This window comes from Mustelus asterias, unplaced genomic scaffold, assembly GCF_964213995.1.
Source record: "Mustelus asterias unplaced genomic scaffold, sMusAst1.hap1.1 HAP1_SCAFFOLD_938, whole genome shotgun sequence".
Lineage (NCBI taxonomy): Eukaryota > Metazoa > Chordata > Chondrichthyes > Carcharhiniformes > Triakidae > Mustelus > Mustelus asterias.
The window spans coordinates 124,045-147,862 of NW_027590884.1; the positions used below are offsets into that span (position 1 = coordinate 124,045).

The window sequence follows — 23,818 nt, forward strand, 5'->3', positions numbered from 1 at the left end:
TTCATTGCCGCTGACCATGTAAATCAACTGCTGATTTTCTCTCATTAGCTCAGTTAGCTCAGTTAAAAGGCCCAAATGACTCAGTAATGTTATCGTAACATTAGCAGTGGCATGAGACACGTCGTTCTTATTTGTCTGAGAAGATTGAACAAATGATTGAGTCTGTTTTTTTAATCTACCAATACAACACAATATTCATAGCTATAATTCATACACTACTGGCTGGAACTTGGGTCAAATAGATTCCTCTCTTTGCGGAACTGTTCACTTCCCTTGTGCTCACTCAGCCTCTCTCTTCCACTCTTTCTCACGTTCTCTTCCTTGTGCTTTCTGTATCTAATTCTTCATGTAAAGTTTTCACTATCACTTCTTCTCCATGTCTTGCGATGTCCTTGTAACACCCTGATGCCGTTAGGGACCAGATCAGAGACTCCAAGATATGCTGTGAAGTTAGACTCGACTAGACCCAACTATTTTTCTATTTTGGCATTAGTGTGAGGTTAAGGTGTCTCACTCCAGGTGTGATTCGATTGAAACACTAGGAAGCTTTTATCAAAACAAATTTTATTCTAACAATACAGTTTAACTATAATGAATGAGGCAGCGCAGTGACACAGTGGTTAGCACTGCTGCCTCACAGCGCCAGGGACCCAGATTGAATTCCCGGCTTGGGTCACTGTATGTGCGGAGTTTGAACGTTCTCCCCGTGTCTGCGAGGGTTTCCTCCAGGTGCTCCCACAGTCCAAAAGACGTGCTGGTTAGGTGCATTGGCCCAAACAGGCGCTGGAGTGTGGCGACTAGGGGATTTTCACAGTAACTTCATTGCAGTGTTAATGTAAGTCTTACTTGTGACTAATAAATAAACTGTAAAATCTCTTCCAGCATTTCTCTAGTTAGAGTACCCATCGATGAATGCGTGTTTCTCTTTAGGGTCAGGGAATAATTTGAAAACATTACAGTGTCTCCGAGGCTTCTGGGAAAATCAACCAATTTCTCCTTCCCAGCGTGCCATTTCTCTTCACTCTCAGAAAATGGGACTTGTGAAGACTTTACAACTGCTTTCAGTCTCCGACATCAAACTCTTTTCTCAAATTTTCCGTATTACCATGTTCTCTGGTCTATTTATTATGAAATATTCAATCATACCCAGTGGAACGGATTTTGGTCATAAGGCAATATCTTCAGGGTAGGTTTCTTCCCTCACTTCAGCTGCAGAAGAATGGGCTTGAGTAGTATCTTGTATTTCCATTCCCATTTCAGAGTCCACTTCAGGTTCACCTTTTTCAGGCAATGTGTTATCTCCGGAAATCAGCAAGTCAAAGTCATCAGACAAGTCACCAGAACTCTTTGTGGATGTTGTTGTTGAGGATAGAAGTGAAGTTTGTGCACTGTTCAATATCTCAAACTTTTTTGAAGTGAAGTGCCAGACTGTCTCTTTGTCTAGCCTTGTCCTTTTGCCTCATCTTCAACTTTCCGTGTTTTCTGACTGCCAGATTCATTGTGTTGTTTCATATTGACTGATGTGTCCTGATTTCAATGAATATGAATTTCCAGGAAGAGCAGGTTTCTTTTCCTCCTTAGCCCTGGGGGTCAAGTTACCCCTATGGACCTTGATGACCCTGTCTCACTGCAGGCTCAGGGTGCCTGGCTATGGTGTAGCCTCGCCCTCGCTTGTCCAACCCTCCTCAACCCAGGTCTGGGAGTCATGTCGCCTCTGCTGATGCTCCCCTCGACGACCTAAGCTCGCAGCGTGGTGGCTCACTGGCTGCCCCGGACCTGTATTGAGGTCCTTATTAAACGAACAAAGAACAATACAGCACAGGGACAGGCCCTTCGGCCCTCCAAGCCTGCGCCGCTCATGTGTCCAACTAGACCATTTGTTTGTATCCCTCTATTCCCAGTCTGTTCATGTGGCTATCTAGATAAGTCTTAAAGGATCCCAGCGTGTCCGCCTCAATCACCTTGCTTGGCAGTGCATTCCAGGCCCCCATCACCCTCTGTGTAAAATACGTCCCCCTGACATCTGTGTTGAACCTTGCCCCCCTCACCTTGAACCCGTGACCCCTTGTGTTCGTCACCTCCGACCTGGGAAAAAGCTTCCCACTGTTCACCCTATCTATGCCCTTCATAATTTTATACACCTCTATTAGGTCGCCCCTCATCCTCCGTCTTTCCAGGGAGAACAACCCCAGTTTATCCGATCTCCCCTCACAGCTAAGACCCTCCATACCAGGCAACATCCTGGTAAATCTTCTCTGTACTCTCTCCAAAGCCTCCACGTCCTTCTGGTAGTGTGGCGACCAGAACTGGACACAGTATTCCAAATGTGGCCCAACCATCGTTCTATACAGCCGCAACATCATATGCCAACTTTTATATTCTATGCCCCGTCCAATAAAGGCAAGCATGCCATATGCCTTTTTCACCACCCTCTCCACCTGTGCTGCCACCTTTAAGGATCTGTGGACTTGTACACCCGGGTCCCTGTGTGTGTCTGTACTCCTGATCGTTCTGCCATTTATTGTATAGCTCCCCCTTACATTAGATCTACCGAAATGCATCACTACGCATTTATCTGGATTAAATTCCATCTGCCATTTCTCCGCCAAATGTTCCAGCCTATCTATATCAAAGAACAAAGAACAATACAGCACAGGAACAGGCCCTTCGGCCCTCCAAGCCCGCGCCGCTCCCCGGTCCAGGATTGAATCCTGAATCCAGGACCCCGCCCAATTTTCCAGCCTATCTACATCCTAATATCCTATCCACCGAGCTGTCCCTCACAGCTACGATGCTTTGTTCATCACAACCTATTAACTCACCCCCACCCCCCCATTCCAGACCATGTGATCTCCAGGGAGAGGCGAAATCCCAGAGTGAAAACCCCAGGGCCAATATGGGGAAAAAAAAATCTGGGAAATTCCTCTCCGACCCCCTGAGGCGATCGAAACGAGTCCAGGAGATCACACTGGCCCTGATCAGAAAATGCTTCCCAACCCTATTCATTTCCACTTCTGCTTTACGAACACCATCTGAATTCCCTGCCCCCAAGACAGGTTCCCAACTATCTGCAGTCTCGCTCTGTACTGGCACCAGCAAGATGATCATAGAATGAAGCCTTGAAACGAGAAACAAAGAACAATTAGCCCGCGCCGCTCCCTGGTCCAAACTAGACCACTCTTTTGTATCCCTCCATTCCCACTCCGTTCATATAGCTGTCTAGATAAGTCTTAAACGTTCCCAGTGTGTCCGCCTCCACCACCTTGCCCGGCAACACATTCCAGGCCCCCACGACCCTCTGTGTAAAATATGTCCTTCTGATATCTGTGTTAAACCTCCCCCCCTTCACCTTGAACCTATGACCCCTCGTGAACGTCACCACCGACCCGGGGAAAAGCTTCCCACCTGCTGTATTCTCAATAAAATGTTGTATTCTGCAATAAAACATGCTATTGGTCTTCCTAATTGCTTGCTGTGGTGGTGGTGCTCACTCAGGGAGCCCGAGTTGCTGTAGCAACATGTATGTTATAGTCCAGAGCTATGGACAGTGGTGGCAGAGGCTCCAATTTTCTTTTCATTACAAGGCTGACCAGGAATCTCTCCCGCTCTCATTGCCTGCCACTGGTGTGTGTTGGAAGGATTGACAGGTCGATACTCAACTCCTTTGGCCGTGTTATGAACACACTGTCCGTGGTCATCAAGTGCTGGAGTGGGACCAGAACCTGGAGCTTCTGCCTCAGAAGCAGGAACACTTCCCACTGCACCACAAGATGCCGATTGCTGACGTTGAATGTTAACTTTCTGTGATTTGTGTACAAGGACACCCAGATCCCTCTGAAAACCAACATTTCCCAGAGTCCCAACCATTACATTACAACTATTTAAAAAATATTCTACCTCTCTCCTTTTCCTACCAAAGTGGATAACTTCACATTTCTGTATTTTATATTCTGTCTGCCATATTCTTACACACCCACCTGACCTACCCAAGTCCTTTGGTAGCCTCTTTACATCCTCCTTATTGTTTTCCTTACCACCTAACTTTGTATCCCCAGCAAACAGGATACACCACACTCAGTCCCTTCATCTCAATCACGGAGATGGATTGGAAACAGTCAAGTGTTTGTGTGAAGTCAGCTCAGAGTGATGTCTGCTGAGTTTTCCAATCACTCATGGACCTGGAGCTGTGCGGCGTTGACTGATCTGAGGTGATAGGAAAATCCTGAGGCTGTACCTCCACTAACATCCTTGTAGCAAAGATATTTCCAATACACAAAAGCTGGATATTTAATCAGCTCCAGCCTGCTGAAGGAAAAGAACTATAAAAAGGATTGTAAATTTAACCATTGTAAAAAGAACCACACAGTCACTGATGGATTGCCATAGCAACTTGACCACTGCAACAAAAAGTCAATCCAGGACAACTGGAGATATTTGCATCCCTGCCTACTTAACATGATTATAGCACGGAAAATTCTACCATTTGTGAATTGTACTTGGAGGAACTTATTTCCGACCATCCCTGGGATGTTGTTCATTATTTGATCCTTTTAAATTGAAGCAGAAGTTAGATTTGGACAGAGCCGAGTTTACACATGACTGTTCCAACCTCACCTTTCACCTCCACAAGTTCATAAGATATAGGAGCAGAATTAGACCATTCGGCCCATCAAGTCTGCTCCGCCATTCAATCATGGCTGATCTGCTCCTCATCCCCATTTTCCTGCCTTCACCCCATAACCCTTCAACCCATTACCAATTAAAAATCTCTCCAACTCCTCCTTAAATTTACTCACTCTCCCAGCATCCACCGCACTTTGGGGTAGCGAATTCCACAGATTCACAACCCTTTGGGAGAAGTAGTTTTTCCTTAACTCTAAGGAGTTTTAAATTTGCTGCCCCTTATCCTAAGACTATGACCTCTTGTCCTAGAATGCCCCACAAGAGGAAGCATCCGCTCCACATCTACTTTATCCAGACCTTTTATCATCTTGTAGACCTCAATTTGATCTCCCGTCATTCTTCTAAATTCCAGAGAGTATCGGCCTAAACTGTTCAATCTCTCTTCATACGACAAACCCCTCATCTCTGGAATCAATCTAGTGAACCTCCTCTGAACTGCCTCCAATGCCACCACATCTTTCCTCAAATACGGGGACCAAAACTGTGCACAAGAATCTTCCTCATAGCTTCATACCTGTGCTGGCTTACAAACTACCTGGCTACAAGAGAATGCATTTTCACCAGAATGTAGTGCACCTTCCTGACGACGATGAACCAGTTATGTGTATATCTTCATTATAAGGTTAGTTTAATGGAGAGATTTGATTTCTACAAGGTTAGAAAGAGGCATAGAATCATAGAATTTCTACAGTGCAGAAGGAGGCCATTTGACTCTTCGAGCCTGCACTGACAACAATCCCACCCAGGCCCTATTACTGTAACCCCACATATTTACCCTGCTAGTCCCCCTGACACTAAGGGACAATTTAGAATGGCCAATCAATCCTGAATCTGGTCTGTCCAACCCTGTCAGAATTTCATACGTTTCAATTCGATCCCTTCTCATTCTCCGAAATTCCAGTGAATACAGACCCAGTCAACCCAATCCTGCCACCAGCCCCCAGCGTCAACATCCTAGGGGCTGCCCTATCACCAGAAACTTACCTGGACTCATCACATAAACACAGTGGCTACAAGAGCAGGTCAAAGGCTAGGAATCCTCCGGTGAGTAACTCACCTCCTGACTCCCCAAAGCCTGTCCACCATCTACAAGACAGAAGTCAGGAGTGTGATGGAATATTCCCCACTTGCCTGGATGGGTACGGCTCCAACAACACTCAAGAAGCTCAACACCATCCAGGACAAAGCAGCCCCACTTGAGCACCACGGAAGCACCACCTCCTGCAAGTTCCCCTCCGAGCCACCCACCATCCTGACTTGTAAACATTTCGTCATTCCTTCACTGTCGTTGAGTCAACATCCTGGAACTCCCTCCCTAACAGCACGTTGGGTGTACCTACACCTCATGGACTGCAGCGGTTCACGAAGGCAGCTCACCATCACCTTCTCAGGGACAATGGATAATAAATGCTGGCCTAGCCAGCGACACCCACAACCCGTAAATGACCAAAAAATGTCCAGCTTTCCTGTGGATAATAATTTGTTTACTTTACAGTTTGTGCCTGAAGGTTCTTAAGGAAGAAAGTCTCATTTAAGTTAAATACATTAAACCTTGTGGGGATAAAAAGGCCTTTCCCTGCATTCAAGTGCAAAGTGACATTGCACCTTCTGGTTCCTTACACTTAACAATAAAAACCATCAGGAACATTGAAACTGAGGCACTGAGTTGGCAGAGAGAAGGTCAGCACTGTGTCTGCTGCTGAAACTGGCAGAGAGAAGATCACTGTGCCCGCTGCTGAAACTGGCAGAGAGAAGATCATCACTGAGCCCACTGCTGAAACTGGCAGAGAGAAGATCATCACTGTGCCCACTGCTGAAACTGGCAGAGAGAAGATCATCACTGTGCCCACTGCTGAAACTGGCACAGAGAAGATCATCACTGTGCCCACTGCTGGAGTTGCTTCTTATCCCTTCATCGATGTATTCCAAGAAGTCTCACAACAGCAAGTGACTCACCTGATGAAGGAGCAGCGCTCTGAAAGCTCATGATTCCAAAGAAACCTGTTGGACTTTAACCTGGTGTTGTGAGACTTCTTACTGTGTTTACCCCAGTCCAACGCCAGCATCTTCACATCATGGATATATTCTGTGCGCTCGCTAACTGGAAGCAGTTGAGGAGAGGGCTGTAAAATACTTTAGTGACTTTGCAGGCTTTAAACCAAGGAGAAACAATAAAATTCACAAAATCCAATATATTTATAACACTTGGTACACACGCCAGCTGCAACTTAATGCAGGAAAAGATAAAGTGTTTCACTTTGGGAGAAAGACCATGGGGGCGGATTGGTGGAAATGGTGCTGTTTGGACAGCTGTGAGAGCTGAGGGTCAGGACGAGTTGCTGTGGTGGTTGAGAACGTGTGTGAGATAAATTGGGCACTGGATACAAAACTGAAGAGGTCACACTGAACCTGGGGGAGATTGTGATACAGTGATAGTATTACTGGACGAATAGGCCCACGATGATGCTTTGAGGAAATGGGTTCAAATCCCATCTGAGTGAAATTTAAATGAACAAAATATAATGGAATTGGTGACTGCTACAACTGACACCGATTGCTGTAAAAACCCATCTGGTTCACTAATGTCCTTTAGGGAAGGAAATCTGCCGTCCTTACCCGGTCTGGCCTACATGTGACTCCAGAGCCACAGCAATGTGGTTGACTCTTAACTGCCCTCTGAAATGGCCGAGCAAACCACTCAGTTCAAGGGCAACTTGGGATGGGCAATAAATGTTGGCCCAGCCAGCGATACCCACGTCCCGTAAAATAATAGAAAAAACCTTTCAATTAGTTAACAATTCAGTTACGTGGAGATTGAAGAAGCTGGCATTGTTTTCCTTTGAGCGAGAAGGTTAATGGGAGAATTAATCGAGTTTTTGAAACTTGAGAGGTTTTTTATATTCCAGCCTAGGATGGAACATTTGAGCTATAAGGAGAGACTGGATAGACTTGGATTGTTTTTTCTAGAGCAGAGAAGGCTGAGGGGGGACATGATTGAGGTGTCTAAGATTATAAGGGGTATGGACAGGGTGAACAGGAAGCAGTTGTTCCCCTTGATTGAGGGGTCAATACGAGGAGATTGGCATAGTTTTAGTGTGAGAGGCAGGAAATTCAGAGGGGAGTTGAGAAAAAAAATCTTTTAAAAAATTTATTCGTGGGACATGGGCGTCGCTGGCTGGGCCAGCATTTATTACCCATCCCTAGTTGCCCTTGGAAGGCAGTTGAGAGTCAAACACATTGCTGTGGGTCTGGAATCACATGTAGGCCAGACCAGGTAAGGATGGCAGATTTCCTTCCCTAAAGGGACATTAGTGAACCAGATGGGTTTTTCTGACAATCGACAATGGTTTCATGGTCATCAGTAGATTCTTAATTCCAGATATTTCTTTATTGAATTCAAATTCCACCATCTGCCGAGGCGGGATTCGAATCCGGGTCCCCAGAGCATTAGCTGAGTTTCTTATTTAATAGTCTAGCGATAATACCACTAGCCCATCACCTCCCTCATTAGAGGGTGATGGGAATCGGGAATGCGCTGCCTGGGACGGTAGTGGAGGGCGGAAACCTTACAACCATTAAAAAATATTTGGATGAACACCTGAAATATCAGAACATTCAAGGTTATGGGACAAGTGCAGAAAAATGGGATCAGTGCGACTTTAGTGGTAGATATTGTCGGTGCAGTCGATGGGTCAAAGGACCTTTCCTGGGCTGTATGACTCTATGATCGTAAATCATTTCCCTTGGCAACTGGGTCAGAGGTCAGAGGTTGAAAATAATTGATCAAGGAACGAGAGGGGAAATTGCTCCAAGTGGGAGGTTGTTATGATCTGGAACACTGTCAGAAAGAGAATCAGATTCCATGGGAAATTTTCAAAAGGGGGATTGGACGCGCAGTTGGAGAGGATTAACTTGTGAGATTCTGGCTTGAAAGCTAAGGCGTGTGACTAAGTTGGACGGTCATTTCGAGGAGCAGCACAAACACAAATGGGCAGAATGGCCACCAAGTTGAATAATCAATAACTTACCATCTCCAGCTTCTCCACTTTCAGACGGAAGCTGTGGTTGAGAGACAATGATCTCCCACGGACAGCAGAGCTCTGTGTCCAGGCTGGGGTCACACTAACTGCAGGAAAAGTTAGCAAAGCTTTGAGTTACTATTTGTTTCCGTGACGCTGTTTTCCATGTGATTCTGTCACATTCTCACATTCCTCCAAAGAGGTCACTGTCAGCCCTCTGCAGGAAGCTGCATGGACAATACTGGGGAGGGAAGTTCTGTACAAGATTATTGATATGTTACTCCAGTTTGTGGGATCTTGCTGTGCAAACATTTGCTGTCATATTGACTATACTTCAGCATCATTCGCTGCAAATCACTTTAAGATGCGTGAGGTCACGAACAGATCTGAATAAATCAGTGATTGGCAACCTGGGTTGACAAGTGGGACACGTGTAGCCACAGGATTGAAACCAGGCTTGTTCACTAACCATCACCCCATGGATAAGATTAAATACATTCACGATCTGCCAAATATTCCATAACCAGTTATTGCAAATGCCTGCTCGTTTATATATTAATAAAACTGTCGTCAACTTCAAATGGTAAAAATAAAAGAAATATTGATGCTTTGGACACAGAGGGAGCGCACAGCTCTCACAGTCAGTGTTGTGAACAATCAGCACACACCGCACTTCACTCACCCTGCCTTTGTGTGTGAATCACTCCCGTCACATCAGCAGGAAAGAAACTATGTCGGTAGAAACCTGCCGAATCTGGCAACTGACCAGTACACTCCGCACTGACCGGTACACTCCGCACTGACCGGTACACTCCGCACTGACCGGTACACTCCGCACTGATCGCTACACTCCGCACTGATCGCTACACTCCGTACTGATTGGTACACTGTACACTAACCGGTACACTCCGTACTGATTGGTACACTGTACACTAACCGGTACACTCCGTACTGACCGGTACACTGTGCACTGACCGTTAAACTCTTCACTGACCGGTACACTGTACACTAACCGGTACACTCCGCACTGACCGGTACACTGTGCACTGACCGTTAAACTCTTCACTGACCGATACACTCTGTACTGACCAGTACACTCTGTACTGACCAGTACACTGCACATTGACTGGTACACTTCGCACTGACCAGTACACTCCGCACTGACCGGTACACTCCGCACTGACTTGTACACTCCGCACTGACCGGTACACTCCGCACTGACTTGTACACTCCGCACTGACCGGTACACTCCGCACTGACCGGTACACTCCGCACTGACCGGTTCACTGTACACTGACCACTAAACTCTGCACTGACCAGTACACTCTATACTGACCGATACACTGCACACTGACTGGTACACTCTGCACTGACCGGTACACTCTGTACTGACTGGTACACTGCACATTGACTGGTACACTCCGCACTGACCTGTACAGTCCGCACTGACCTGTACACTCCGCACTGACCGGTACACTCCGCACTGACCTGTACACTCCGCACTGACCTGTACACTCCGCACTGACCGATACACTCCGCACTGACCGGTACACTCCACACTGACCGGTACACTACGCACTGACCGGTTCACTGTACACTGACCACTAAACTCTGCACTGACCAGTACACTCTATACTGACCGATACACTGCACACTGACTGGTACACTCTGCACTGACCGGTACACTCTGTACTGACTGGTACACTGCACATTGACTGGTACACTCCGCACTGACCTGTACACTCCGCACTGACCTGTACACTCCGCACTGACCGGTACACTCCGCACTGACCTGTACACTCCGCACTGACCAGTACACTCCGCACTGACCTGTACACTCCGCACTGACCGGTACACTCCGCACTGACTGGTACACTCCGCACTGACCGGTACACTCCGCACTGACCGGTACACACCGCACTGACCGGTTCACTGTACACTGACCACTAAACTCTGCACTGACCAATACACTCTATACTGACCGATACACTGCACACTGACTGGTACACTCTGAACTGACCGGTACACTCTGTACTGACTGGTACACTGCACATTGACTGGTACACTCCGCACTGACCTGTACACTCTGCACTGACCTGTACACTCCGCACTGATCGGTTCACTGTACACTGACCGCTAAACTCTGCACTGACTGGTACACTCTACTGAGCAGTACACTGTACACTGACTGGTACACTGTACATTGACCGATACAGTCGCACTGACCGGTACACCCTGCACTGACCGATACACTGCACACTGAACGCTAAACTGTGCACTGACCGGTACACTGTACACTGACTGCTAAACTCTGCACTGACTGGTACATTATGCGCTGACCAGTACACTCCGTGCTGACCGGTACACTCGCACTGACCGGTATACTGCACACTGGCCAGTACACTATGCACTGACCGGTACACTGCACACTGACTGGCACACTCCACACTGACTGGTACACCCCGCACAGACCAGTACACTGCACACTGACCAGTACACCCCACACTGACCGGTACACTGCACAGTGACTAGTACACTATGCACTGACCGGTACACTCTGCACTGATTGTTACACTATGCACTGACCGGTACACTGCACACTGACTGGTACACTCTGCACTGACCGGTACACTGCACACTGACCAGTACACTGCACACTGACCGGTACACTACACACTGACCAGCGCACTGCACACTGACCTGTACACTGCACACTGACCGGTACATTCTGCACTGACCGGTACACTGCCCACTGACCAGTGCACTGCACACTGACCGGTACACCCTGCACTGACTGGTACACTCTGCACTGACCGGTACACTCCGCACTGACCAGTACACTGCACACTGACCGGTACACCCCACACTGACCGGTACACTGCACAGTGACTAGTACACTATGCACTGACCGGTACACTCTGCACTGATCGTTACACTATGCACTGACCGGTACACTGCACACTGACTGGTACACTCCGCACTGACCGGTACACTGCACACTGACCAGTACACTGCACACTGACCGGTACACTGCACACTGACCAGTGCACTGCACACTGACCTGTACACTGCACACTGACCGGTACATTCTGCACTGACCGGTACACTGCACACTGACCAGTGCACTGCACACTGACCGGTACACCCTGCACTGACTGGTACACTCTGCACTGACCGGTACACTCCGCACTGACCAGTACACTGCACACTGACCGGTACACTGCACACTGACCGGTACACTGCACACTGACCTGTACACTGCACACTGACCGGTACACTCTGCACTGACCAGTACACTGCACACTGACCAGTGCACTGCACACTGACCGGTACACCCTGCACTGACTGGTACACTCTGCACTGACCAGTACACTGCACACTGACCAGTGCACTGCACACTGACCGGTACACCCTGCACTGACTGGTACACTCTGCACTGACCAGTACACTCCGCACTGACCAGTACACTGCACACTGACCGGTACACTATGCACTGACTGGTACACTGCACACTGACCGGCACACTGCACACTGACCGGTACACTGCACACTGACCGGTACACTATGCACTGACTGGTACACTGCACACTGACCGGTACACTATGCACTGACCGGTACACTATACACTGACTGGTACACTGCACACTGACTGGTACACTATGCACTGACCGGTACACTGACCGGTACACTGCACACTGACTGGTACACTGCACACTGACTGGTACACTATGCACTGACCGGTACACTGACCGGTACACTGCACACTGACCGGTACACTATGCACTGACCGGTGCACTGACCGGTACACTGCACACTGACCAGTACACCCTGCACTGACCAGTACACTGCACACTGACCGGTACAGTGCACACTGACCGGTACACCCTGCACTGACCGATACACTGCACACTGACCGGTACACTGCACACTGACCGGTACACTGCACACTGACCTGTACACTGCACACTGACCGGTACACTATGCACTGACCGGTACACTGCACACTGACCGGTACACTGCACACTGACCGGTACACTGACCGGTACACTGCACACTGACCGGTACACGCATTAACTCGGCATTAGACTGTGTGTGTCATTTGCACGGACCTGTGGATGCTGAAAGCGAAACTGCCACTCTCAGCTCAAGGCTTGCTCCATCCCTCCCCCTCCCCTCACCCTGCAGTCAGTCGGTGAATTAGCTGCACACAGATGCTGGGTACAAATACCTGCTGGCGACACCGAGTGGAACGGATGGTGGGGGTGTGGGGGAGAGACGCCTCCGCAATTCTCACTCCCACTGATGACCTGATAATGCACAGTTTCCAAGGCAACTGCAAGCACTGTGAGACGTGGAAGGTTTCTTGTTACCTGCAGACTGTGAACTATTGATCGCGGCACTCTGAACAAAGGGAAATCTGAGAGAGCGGTTCCTTTGTTGTGATGTGCTGCAGCCTCTGCACACAGCTTCTTCACAAACATGGAATTACTTCATTGATTCAGCTCCCTTCAGCTAAAAGAAAAACATTGAATTCATTTCCTTTCATTACTCAGAGACTGCCTGTCAGATCAAGATGATTATTCAGATTTTCCTCGGTGATGAAGGAGACTCATAGTAAGTGATGAGGCCGGTTGATGCAAAATGTTTGCGACTGTCACACTGAAAGCATCAGATTATCAAGAGATACACAGCGTGTTAGCGAGGGTTAGATACAGAGTAAAGCTCCCTCTACACTGTCCCCCATCAAACACTCCCAGGACAGGTACAGCACGGGGTTAGATACAGAGTAAAGCTCCCTCTACACTGTCCCCCATCAAACACTCCCAGGACAGGTACAGCACGGGGTTCGATACAGAGTAAAGCTCCCTCTACACTGTCCCCATCAAACACTCCCAGGACAGGTACAGCACGGGGTTCGATACAGAGTAAAGCTCCCTCTACACTGTCCCCCATCAAACACTCCCAGGACAGGTACAGCACGGGGTTAGATACAGAGTAAAGCTCCCTCTACACTGTCCCCATCAAACACTCCCAGGACAGGTACAGCACGGGGTTAGATACAGAGTAAAGCTCCCTCTACACTGTCCCCATCAAACACTCCCAGGACAGGTACAGCATGGGGTTAGATACAGAGTAAAGCTCCCTCTACACTGTCCCCATCAAACACTCCCAGGACAGGTACAGCACGGGGTTAGATACAGAGTAAAGCTCCCTCCACACTATCCCCATCAAACACTCCCAGGACAGGTACAGCACGGGGTTAGAATCAGAGTAAAGCTCCCTCTACACTGTCCCCATCAAACACGATGTGGAAATGCTGGCGTTGGACTGGGGTAAACACAGTAAGGAGTCTAACAACACCAGGTTAAAGTCCAGCAGGTTTATTTGGTAGCAAACGCCACTAGCTTTCGGAGCTGTTGGACTTTAAACTGGTGTTGTTAAAACTCTTATTGTGTTTACCCCAGTCCAACGCCAGCATCTCCACATCATGACCATCGAACACTCCCAGGCAAGTATAGCACGGGGTTAGATACAGACTAAAGCTCCCTCTACACTGTCCCCATCAAAAACCTCCAGGACGGGTACAGCACGGGGTTAGATACAGACTAAAGCTCCCTCTACACTGTCCCCATCAAAAACCTCCAGGACGGGTACAGCACGGGGTTAGATACAGAGTAAAGCTTCCTCTACACTGTCCCCGATCAAACACTCCCAGGACAGGTACAGCACGGGGTTAGAAACAGAGTAAAGCTTCCTCTACACTGTCCCCGATCAAACACTCCCAGGACAGGTACAGCACGGAGTTAGAAACAGAGTAAAGCTTCCTCTACACTGTCCCCATCAAACACTCCCAGGACAGGTACAGCACGGGGTTAGATACAGAGTAAAGCTCCCTCTACACTGTCCCCATCAAACACTCCCAGGACAGGTACAGCACAGGGTTAGATACAGAGTAAAGCTCCCTCATCCCCACAGAGTCATAGAGCCATCGAGGTTTACAGCATGGAAACAGGCCCTTCAGCCAACTTGTCCATGCCGCCCTTTTTTTTAACCATTAAGCTAGTCCCAATTGCCCGCATTTGGCCCATTTCCCTCTATACCCATCTTACCCATGTAACTGTCTAAATGCTTTTTAAAAGACAAAATTGTACCCGCCTCTACTACTGCCTCCGGCAGCTTGTTCCAGACACTCACCACCATCTGTGTGAAAGAATTATCCCTCTGGACCCTTTTGTATCTCTCCCCTCTCACCTTAAACCTATGCCCTCTAGTTTTAGACTCCCCTACCTTTGGGAAAAGATATTGACTATCTAGCTGATCTGTGCCCCTCATTATTTTATAGACCTCTATAAGATCACCCCAAAGCCTCCTATGCTCCAGGTAAAAAAGTCCCAGTCTATTCAGCCTTTCCTTATAACTGAAACCATCAAGTCCTGGTGGTATCCTGGTAAATCTTTTCTGCACTCTTTCTAGTTTAATAATGTCCTTTCTATAATAGGGTGACCAGAACTGCACAGAGTATTCCAAGTAAGGCCTTACTAATGTCTTGTACAACCTCAAGAAGATGTCCCAACTCCTGTATTCAATGTTCTGACCAATAAAACTAAGCATGCTGAATGCCTTCTTCACCACTCTGTCCACCTGTGACTCCACTTTCACGGAGCGTTGAAGCTGTACCCCTCGATCTCTTTTTTCTATAACTCTCCCCAATGCCCGGCCATTAACTGAGTCCCCATCAAACACTCCCAGGACAGGTACAGCACGGGGTTAGATACAGAGTAAAGCTCCCTCTACACTGTCCCCATCAAACACTCCCAGGACAGGTACAGCACGGGGTTAGATACAGAGTAAAGCTCCCTCTACACTGTCCCCATCAAACACTCCCAGGACAGGTACAGCACGGGGTTAGATACAGAGTAAAGCTCCCTCTACACTGTCCCCATCAAACACTCCCAGGACAGGTACAGCACGGGGTTAGATACAGAGTAAAGCTCCCTCTACACTGTCCCCCATCAAACACTCCCAGGACAGGCATAGCACGGGGTTAGATACAGAGTAAAGATCCAACTACACTGTCCCCATCAAACACTCCCAGGACAGGTACAGCATGGGGTTAGATACAGAGTAAAGCTCCCTCTACACTGTCCCCATCAAACACTCCCAGGACAGGCATAGCACGGGGTTAGATACAGAGTAAAGATCCAACTACACTGTCCCCATCAAACACTCCCAGGACAGGTACAGCACGGGGTTAGATACAGAGTAAAGCTCCCTCTACACTGTCCCCCATCAAACACTCCCAGGACAGGTACAGCACGGGGTTAGATACAGAGTAAAGCTCCCTCTACACTGTCCCCATCAAACACTCCCAGGACAGGTACAGCATGGGGTTAGATACAGAGTAAAGCTCCCTCTACACTGTCCCCATCAAACACTCCCAGGACAGGTACAGCACGGGGTTAGATACAGAGTAAAGCTCCCTCTACACTGTCCCCATCAAACACTCCCAGGACAGGTACAGCATGGGGTTAGATACAGAGTAAAGCTCCCTCTACACTGTCCCCATCAAACACTCCCAGGACAGGTACAGCACGGGGTTAGATACAGAGTAAAGCTCCCTCTACACTGTCCCCATCAAACACTCCCAGGACAGGTACAGCCGGGGTTAGATACAGAGTAAAGCTCCCTCTACACTGTCCCCATCAAACACTCCCAGGACAGGTACAGCACGGGGTTAGATACAGAGTAAAGCTCCCTCTACACTGTCCCCATCAAACACTCCCAGGAGAGGTACAGCACGGGGTTAGATACAGAGTAAAGCTCCCTCTACACTGTCCCCATCAAACACTCCCAGGACAGGTACAGCACGGGGTTAGATACAGAGTAAAGCTCCCTCTACACTGCCCCCATCAAACACTCCCAGGACAGGTACAGCACGGGGTTAGATACAGAGTAAAGCTCCCTCTACACTGCCCCCATCAAACACTCCCAGGACAGGTACAGCACAGGATTCGATGGGGATAGTGGGTCAGATCTCAAACAAAGACGAGACAGAGTACAGGAATGAGATAAAGAATCTGGTGAACTGGTGCAGCAACAATAATCTCTCCTTCAATGTCAACAAAACAAAGAAAATTGTCATTGACTTCAGGAAGCGTAAAGGAGAACATGCCCCTGTCTCCATCAACGGGGATGAAGTAGAAAGGGTCGAGAGTTTCAAGTTTTTAGGTGTCCAGATCACCAACAACCTGTCCTGGCCCCCCCATGCCGACACTATAGTTAAGAAAGCCCCACCAACGCCTCTACTTTCTCAGAAGACCAAGGAAATTTGGCATGTCAGCTACGATTCTCACCAACCTTTACAGATGCACCATAGAAAGCATTCTTTCTGGTTGTATCACAGCTTGGTATGGTTCCTGCTCTGCCCAAGAGAGCAAGAAACTACAAAAGGTTGTGAATGTAGCCCAATCCATCACGCAAACCAGCCTCCCATCCATTGACTCTATCTACACTTCCCGCTGCTTTAGCAAAGCAGCCAGCATAATCAAGGACCCCACGCAACCCAGACATTCACTCTTCCACCTTCTTCTGTTGGGAAAAAGTTACAAAGGTCTGAGGTCACATACCAACCAACTCAAGAACAGCTTCTTCCCTGCTGCTGTCAGACTTTTGAATGGACCTACCTTGCGTTAAGTTGATCTTTCACTACACCCTAGCTATGACTGTAACACTACATTCTGCACTCTCTCGTTTCCTTCTTTATGAACGGTATGCTTTGTCTGTGTAGCGCGCAAGAAACAATACTTTTCACTGTATGTTAATACATGTGACAATAATAAATCAAATCAAATCAAAGATACAGACTAAAGCTCCCTCTACATTGACTCCATCAAACACTCCCAGGACAGGTACAGCATGGGTTAGATACAGAGTAAAGCTCCCTCTACACTGTCCCCATCAGACACTCCCAGGACAGGTACAGCATGGAGTTATATAGGGATAGGGGGATTTTCCAGCTGCGTGCGCCCCAAGACCAGAAATTCCTGCCCGAGGCCATCGTACCTTTAAATGGCGCACTGGTTTTTCTGTCCTGCCCGCTATGATTCCCGTGGCGGGCGGGATGTGAAATTTCTGGCCAGTGTAACGCTCCTTCTGCCTTGCTGTGTGACCCATATTTTGCATCTGACACACTATTTCCTCGCTGACTAACCATTACTGATTCCTTTGTTGAACATATGAAGGAGTGGGTTTCCCTTTAAGAATGAAATTAAAATCAAAAGATAGGCTGGCATTTCCCCAGCGGCTGTGGTGAGCTTGGAACCTCCCAAAGCACTTTACAGCCAAGCGAATACTTTGAAAGTTAGTCACTGTAGTGATGTAGGAAACACAGCAGCCAATGCTTTAACAGCAAGGTCCCAAGGAGCAATGCAATGACAAGCTGTCTCGGGGATGTTGATGGGCAGACACCGGGAGAGTGCCACTGCCCTGCTGTAAAATACTGCACTGGAGCCACACCCTGATTCAGTCACTCGAGTTTTTCCTGTCCATTCATGGCATGTGAGTGTGCTGACAAGGTCAGCAAATACCACCATCTACATTTGGATATGGACTGTTTCAGTATCTACGGAGTCGCGAATGGTGCTGAACATTGTGCAATCATCAGCGAACATCCCCACTTCTGACCTTATGATGGAAGGAGAGTCATTGGTGAAGCAGCTGAAGCTTGTTGGGCCGAGGACACTCCCCTGAGGAACTCCTGCAGAGATGTCCTGGAGCTCCAACCACCACAACCATCTTCCTTTGTACCAGGTATAACTCCAACCAGCGGAGAGTTTGCACCCGATTCCCATTGATTCCAGTTTCGCTCGGGCTCCTTGGTGCCACACTCGGTCGAATGTGGCCTTGATGTCAAGGGCTGTCACTCTCACCTCACCTCTGGAATTCAGCTCTTTTGTCCATGTTTGAACCAAGGTTGTAATGAGGTCAGGAGCTGAGTGACCCTGGCGAAACCCAAACTGGGCGTCACTGAGCAGGTTATTGCTGAGTAAGTGCCGCTGGATAGCACTGTTGATGACCCCTTCCATTATAGAATACCCATTTAGTTAACATTGATGCTCTTGGAAAGAATCCTGAGACCAGGGGAGCACTGGGAGAGATTGGGGATACCGGAGAGATTAGGGATGTCGGAGAGATTGGGAATACCGCAGAGATTGGGAATACCGGAGAGATTGGGATACTGGAGAGATTGGGGGTGTCGGAGAGATTGGGGATACCAGAGAGATTGGGGATACCGGAGAGATTGGGGGTGTCGGAGAGATTGGGGATACCGGAGAGGATAGTTGGATTGGGGAGGTTTCGGGGAACCGGGAGAGATTGGAGGGACTCGGGGTGGGGATGGATTGGTGGGACTCGGGGTGGGGGAGGGGATTTGTGGGACTTGGGGTGGGGGGGCTTGGTGGGACTTGGGGTGGGGGGGCTTGGTGGGACTCAGGGTGGGAGGGGGGATTGGTGGGACTTGGGGTGGGGGGATTGGTTGGACTCGGGGTGGGGGGGGGGGGGAATTGGTGGGACTCGGGGTGGGGGGGGGGGGGGATTGGGAGAGATTGGGGCACTGGGGGAAGAGGTTTCGAAAGCCAGCTTTCCATTGCCCAATTTGCCCTGAAGAGAATAACATTCCTCTGAAAAGGAGGATAATTGCTTTGTGAACTCGGATGATATTCCCCTGGGATTTGGGATACAGTGTCAGCACGGCAGTCTTTACCTGTACAGGCTGCATCAGGTGACCCCACAGGCGACTGATCCGTCTTTTTGCATTCTGATGTGGCCTGTACAAGAAAATCAAAAACAGAACATCAAGACACAGAGCCCAGGGTCCCACCGCTCAACATCCCCATCTAGAATTCCCAACACTTCACCATTTCCACCCCACTCAACCCCAGAGGCCACCCCCACATTCTTTACAAAACACCCCCAGCACTGACTGTACCCTCCCCCTGTACCCCAGCACTGCCTGTACCCTCCCCCTGTACCCCAGCACTGCCTGTACCCTCCCCCCGTAACCCCAGCACTGACTGTACCCTCTCCCTGTAACCCCCAGCCTGTACCCTCCCCCCGAAACCCCCAGCACTGCCTGTACCCTCCCCCTGTAACCCCCAGCACTGACTGTACCCTCCCCCTGGAACCCCCAGCACTGCCTGTACCCTCCCCCTGTAACCCCCAGCACTGACTGTACCCTCCCCCTGTAACCCCCAGCACTGCCTGTACCCTCCCCCTGTAACCCCAGCACTGCCTGTACCCTCCCCATGTAACCCCCAGCACTGACTGTACCCTCCCCCTGTAACCCCCAGCCTGTACCCTCCCCCTGTAACCCCAGCACTGCCTGTACCCTCCCCCTGTAACCCCCAGCACTGCCTGTACCCTCCCCCTGTCCTGGTGCTTACCTGGTTAGTTTGTGCTGAAGCCGTGCTGTCCGTCTCGGGCTGTGGACTCGCTGCCAGGGCCGGATGGAGGTTGGGAGGTGGTGAGAGGAAGCTGAGCCCTGCAGGTTTTGTGACATTGCCAGTGGCAGTGGGAGATGAGGGAGGCGCGGCGCTGGGAATGACCAGGTTACTGTCAGAGTCAGGTTGAGTGCTCCTCCGCACAAAGGCAATCTCCACCGATCCCTCCGGCCTGAGGCACACACAAGATGCAGACTTCATAAAAAAAACACTCAAATGTGTTAACCAGCAGTGACGTGTCCAATCTCTGTACAGCCAGGCCTGGGACTCCGTACAGCCATGGACCCAAACTATCGGCAGAGAATCAGCTACGATTGTACTGAATGGTGGAATTCTCCGGAAAGGCCACTGCTGCTCCCAATTTGTCCGTCTGTATTGCGACTTCCTCTGACGGAGAATCACTCACGGATTCGAGACCGGAGAAGATGAAAGGAAGGTGCTGAACTGGCAGAGAAACAGGCGCAGGAGGCCATTCGGCCCCTCAGCCTCTCATACTAGCTCAGCCGTTTGGATGGCCCACAGTTCCCCAAACCCAGTTACCAACATTGAAAACATCCCAAACTGCTTCACGGGAGCAGAATCAGAGAATTCCTACAGTGCAGATGAGGCTATTCGGCCCATTGAGTCTGCACTGACTCACCGACAGAGCATCTTACAGGCCCACTCACCCTACCCTATCCTACTAACCCCACATATTTACTCCGCTAATCCCCCTAAACTACACATCCCGGGATACTAAGGGGCAATTTAGAATGGCCAATCCACCGAACCCGCACATCTTTGGACTGTGGGAAGAAACCAGAGCACCCGCAGGAAACCCACGCAGACATGGGGAGAACGTGCAGTCTCCACACAGACAGTAACCCAAGACAGGAATTGAACCCGGGTCCCTGGTGCTATGAGATAGCAGTGCTAACCACTGTGCCACCGTGCCGCCCCGGGTCCCTGGTGCTGTGAGATAGCAGTGCCACCCATCGTGCCAAACAAAATTTGACTGTGAGTCACAGAAGGAGAAATTGGACAGGTGAACAAAAGTTTAGGCAAGGAGGAAAGCTTTAAAGAGCGTTGTAGAGGGAGAGAGAGCCTGTGGTAGTCCCTGTCTCCGTCATCAACACCCTTTATTGTGAAGCAAATAAAAGATCACTCTCATGGTTTACAGTCAAATAGCCTTCACCTCGGGACCTACAACTCTGGTCTGGGTAAAGTTAAGAATATAAGAACAAGGAGCAGGAGTAGGCCATCTGGCCCCTCGAGCCTGCTCCGCCATTCAATAAGATCATGGCTGATCTTTTCCTGGACTCAGCTCCACTTACCCGCCCGCTCACCATAACCCTTAATTCCTTTACTATTCAAAAATTTATCTATCCTTGCCTTAAAAACATTCAATGAGGTAGCCTCAACTGCTTCACTGGGCAGGGAATTCCACAGATTCACAACCCTTTGTGTGAAGAAGTTCCTCCTCAACTCAGTCCTAAATCTGCTCCCCCTTATTTTGAGGCCATGCCCCCTAGTTCTAGTTTCACCCGCCAGTGGAAACAACTTCCCTGCTTCTATCTTATCTATTCCCTTCATAATCTTATATGTTTCTATGAGATCTCCCCTCATTCTTCTGAATTCCAATGAGTATAGCCCCAGTCTACTCAGTCTCTCCTCATAAGCCAACCCTCTCAACTCCGGAATCAACCTAGTGAATCTCCTCTGCACCCTGTCCAGTGCCAGTATATCCTTTCTCAAGTAAGGAGACCAAAACTGTACACAGTACTCCAGTTGAGGAGGAACTTCTTCTCTCAGAGGGTGGTGAATCTCTGGAATTCTCTGCCCACTGAAGTAGTGGAGGCTACCTCGTTGAATATGTTTAAATCACGGATAGATGGATTCCTGATCGGTAAGGGAATTAGGGGTTATGGGGATCAGGCGGGTAAGTGGAACTGATCCACTTCAGATCAGCCATGATCTTATTGAATGGCGGGGCAGGCTCGAGGGGCTAGATGGCCTACTCCTGCTCCTATTTCTTATGTTCTTATGTCCAGGTGTGGCCTCACCAGCACCTTATACAGCTGCAACATAATCTCGCTGTTTTTAAACTCCATCCATCTAGCAATGAAGGACAAAATTCCATTTGCCTTCCTAATGGAATTTTGTCCATAGTTATAAGGACAAGTTATAAGCCTCACTGACTGCTTCCCAGTATGGGATGGATATGGAACAGTAAGGGGACAGTTTGGGATGAATATGGGGGTGAATATGGGGGTGGATATGGGGGTGAATATGGGGGTGGATATGGGGGTGGATGCGGGCGTGGATATGGGGGTGAATATGGGGGTGGATATGGGGGTGGATATGGGGGTGGATACGGAGGTGGATATGGGGGTGATAGGTAAACAGGACTTGGTGAAAGTTTGGACAAGCAGCAGAGCTTTAAGATAGTCATTAATAAACCCAGCAGGGAATTCAGGAGAAACGTCTCCACCAGAGTGATTTTTGGTGTTGGAAGAAGGAATAGGATCATACGCTGACAGGGTGATATATCATCGAATGGGTGGTATATCAGCATGGACCAGATGGGCTGAATGGCTTGTTTTGTGCAGCATAGTCTATGTAATTCTATGTAAACAGCTCAGTCCTAATCATAGAATCCCTACAGTGAAGCCATTCGGCCCATCGAGCTTGCACCGACCACAATCCCACCCAGGCCCTATCCCCTAAACCCACATATTTACCCCGCTAATCCCCCTGATACTCGGGTCAATTTAGCAGGGCCAATCCACCTAACCAGCATATCTTTTGGACTGTGGGAGGAAACCGGAGCACCCGGAGGAAACCCACGCAGACACGGGGAGAACATGCAGACTCTGCGCAGACAGTGACTCGAGGCTGGAACTGAACCAGGGTCCCTGGTGCCGTGAGGCAGCAATGCTAACCACTGTGCCACCGTGCCACTCTAATGTGTGCCATGCCAGTACAGAATGCCTATTCTCCCCCTCCCCCCATGTCACACTGTGCTACATACCTGAGTTTCAGTCTGGTCAGAATGCTCCTGGCCTCTTCCTGTGTAACGGATATCAGGGACTCCTTGTTGATGGACACCAGCTGGTCTCCGGGCTGCAATCTTCCATCCTGTCGGTAACACAAACAGCATATTATGGGATGTGGAGCAGGAGGATCCACAATCCTCACTGAAGGCTTACTGTGCCATGACAGCACTGCAACGGGGGGGGGGCAGAGGACGTGCATCCAGCAGCACTTTAATGTATACATCCCTGCCCGGGTGCTGAGGGGGGGCAGTGAACAGATACAGGGGTAGGAGAGGGTCCTGGGGGGGGAACAGTGAGCAGATACAGGAGTAGGAGAGGGTCCTGGGGGGACAATGAGCAGATACAGGGGTTGGAGAGGGTGCTGAGGGGCAGTTAGCAGATACGGGGTAACAGAGGGGGCTGAGGGTCAGTGAGCAGATACAGGGATAGGAGAGGGCGCTGGGGGAGCAGTGAGCAGATACAGGGATAGGAGAGGGTGCTGGGGGGCAATGTGCAGATACAGGGATAGGAGAGGATGCTGGGCGAACAGTGAGCAGATACAGGGGTAGGAGAGGGTGCTGGGGGAGCAGTGAGCAGATATAGG

At 49.3% G+C, this 23,818-nt stretch overlaps 1 protein-coding gene across 1 annotated transcript in view; it reads right to left on the reverse strand.

The window, feature by feature from the left end:
- stxbp4 (syntaxin binding protein 4) overlaps positions 1-23,317 on the reverse strand; it is a gene marked incomplete at its 5' end in the record, with an annotated part of 135,247 nt that extends 111,930 nt beyond the window's left edge. The window contains 4 exons of the mRNA XM_078205711.1: positions 8,712-8,809; positions 19,465-19,528; positions 20,144-20,372; positions 23,211-23,317. Coding sequence (XP_078061837.1) covers positions 8,712-8,809; positions 19,465-19,528; positions 20,144-20,372; positions 23,211-23,317 — 498 coding nt within the window. The remainder of the gene's footprint in view (positions 1-8,711; positions 8,810-19,464; positions 19,529-20,143; positions 20,373-23,210) is intronic.
- Positions 23,318-23,818: the final 501 nt, after the last annotated feature.